Genomic DNA, 2,242 nt, shown 5'->3' on the forward strand with positions numbered 1-2,242 from the left:
TCACAATACACTGTGAACCCACCCGAACCTGTTGGCAAGGTTAGCACAGGTGCAGTGGTCAACCTCTTCTTTAACTCTTGAAAACTCTGCTCACAAGCGTCTGACCATTGGAACTTAACTGCTTTCTGAGTCAACTTAGTTAATGGAGTTGCAAGTGAGGAAAACCCCTCTACAAATCTTCTATAGTAGCCAGCTAACCCCAAGAAACTCCTGATTTCGGTTGGCGTTGCCGGCCTGGGTCAGTTCTTGACTGCTTCTGTCTTATGAGGGTCTACTTTTATTCCTTCACTAGATACCACGTGGCCTAAAAAAGCTACTGACTGCAACCAGAACTCACATTTTGAAAACTTGGCATAAAGCTCATTCTCCTTCAAGGTCTGCAAGGCTATTCTAAGGTGTTCTGCATGTTCTTCCTTGCTCTTAGAGTATACCAAAATATCGTCTATAAACACGATAATAAAGGTATCCAAGAATGGCTTGAAACTCTGTTCATGAGGTCCATGAATACAGCTGGAGCATTTGTCAACCCGAAGGACATTACTAGAAATTCATAGTGCCCGTAGCGAGTTCTAAAGGCTGTTTTAGATATATCCTTCTTTCTGATTCTTAACTGATGGTATCCCGACCTCAAGTCTATTTTTGAAAAGTACTTTGCACCCCGAAGTTGATCAAATAAATCATCAATTCTTGGCAGTGGGTACTTGTTCTTAATGGTAACTTTATTCAACTGCCGATAGTCGACACACGTTCTGAGAGACCCATCTTTCTTTTTGACAAACAGGACCGGGGCACCCCACGGTGAAACACTCGGCCTGATGAAGCCCTTGTCAAGAAGGTCTTTCAACTGTTCTCTCAACTCATTAAGTTCTGCTGGAGCCATCCTATAGGGAGGTATAGATATGGGCTGAGTGTCTGGCATGAGATCAATGCCGAAGTCTATGATTCTTTCGGGAGGAAGTCCGGGAAGGTCATCTGGGAAAACTTCTGGAAATTCTCTAACAATTGGCACTGACTGAAGAGCTGGTGGTTCTGATTCTGGATTAATAATGTGAGCCAAATAGGCGAGACACCCCTTACCGATCATTCGTTGTGCCTTAAGATAAGAAATAAACTTACCGACAAGCGATGCTGAACTACCCTTCCACTCTAAGACTTCTTCATTTGGAAATTGGAACCTGACTATCTTGGCATGACAATCTAACATAGCATAGCAGGAAGACAACCAATCCATACCCATGATCACATCAAAATCCACCATTTCTAACTCTATGAGATCAGCTTTGGTGTTGCGACCTTGGACTGAAACTGTACAGCCTCTATAGACTCTGGTGACTTTCACTGACTCGCCAACTGGAGTAGATACTAGGAATGGCTCACTAAGTTCTTCAGGTTCTAGTCCGAGGTTAATTGCAAAGTATGGAGTCACATATGAAAATGGTGAACCTGGATCCATTATGGCATAAGCATTATGTGAGCAGACTAAAAGTATACCTGTAATAACTTCTGCAGATGCCTCTGCACTCTGACGATCAAGTGTAGCAAATAAACGGGGTTGTCCTTCTCCCTGAGTAACTCGGTCTGCACCTCTGCCTGCTCCATGCCCGGACTGATTATGAGAACCACGAGCCTGAGGTGGTGCAACTGCAGTAGCTGAGGAACTAGAAGGACGAGTTGATCCACCACTGAAATTACGTTGCAACTTTGGGCAGTTGGCCTTTATATGACCAATGTCTCCACAATGGTGGCAACCATGAAACTCGAGCTTGCACTGACCTGAATGTTGCCGCTTACATGTTCCACAAAGACTTTGCTGGTGTGAATGTTGCTCAGCATGACTCTGGCTATGTGAGGATGATGTCCTAAAATTCTGATTCTTGCGAGACTGATTTCCATTACTCTGAGTACGTCTGAAGGAAGACCCACCACCTGACTGATGACTGAACTGAGCTGGTGCTAATGACTCCTTATTAGAGGAATTCCTTCCGCCTCTGCTGGATGTACCATTAAACCTGCCCGTTGTCCGGGATTTCTTGTTATGCTCTTTCTCTTCTCTCCTTTGTTGTCTGTCTTTTTCTAAGTGCTTGGCGAACCCCACAACAGATGAGAAAGCTGTCATTCCTACCGCTGCAGCTGATGTCGTATCCTTAATGTGGTAAGCCAAACCGCCAACAAACCTGCGAATCTTTGCTTTTTCTGTCTTAACCATGTGAGGAGCATGCTTAGCTAACCTTATGAATTCCAT

At 44.3% G+C, this 2,242-nt stretch overlaps 1 protein-coding gene across 1 annotated transcript; it reads right to left on the bottom strand.

The window, feature by feature from the left end:
• Positions 1–239: 239 nt before the first annotated feature.
• LOC138888087 (uncharacterized) lies at positions 240–2,242 on the bottom strand. Its single transcript, XM_070169895.1, has 2 exons — positions 651–2,242; positions 240–510 (listed from the first exon to the last, which is right to left on the bottom strand). Exons 1-2 carry the CDS (start codon positions 2,240–2,242, stop codon positions 240–242), a joined length of 1,863 nt encoding a protein of 620 aa, XP_070025996.1.

The sequence above is a fragment of the Nicotiana sylvestris genome, chromosome 3, assembly GCF_000393655.2.
Source record: "Nicotiana sylvestris chromosome 3, ASM39365v2, whole genome shotgun sequence".
NCBI lineage: Eukaryota > Viridiplantae > Streptophyta > Magnoliopsida > Solanales > Solanaceae > Nicotiana > Nicotiana sylvestris.

Excerpts from the sequence above, each read along its gene's own strand:
- LOC138888087 (XM_070169895.1), bottom strand. The coding sequence starts at position 2,242 with ATGGAATTCATAAGGTTAGCTAAGCATGCTCCTCACATGGTTAAGACA. Across the intron at positions 511-650 it reads GATCAACTTCGGGGTGCAAA|CTGTATTCATGGACCTCATG; the intron begins GTACTTTTCAAA and ends CAAATGCTCCAG.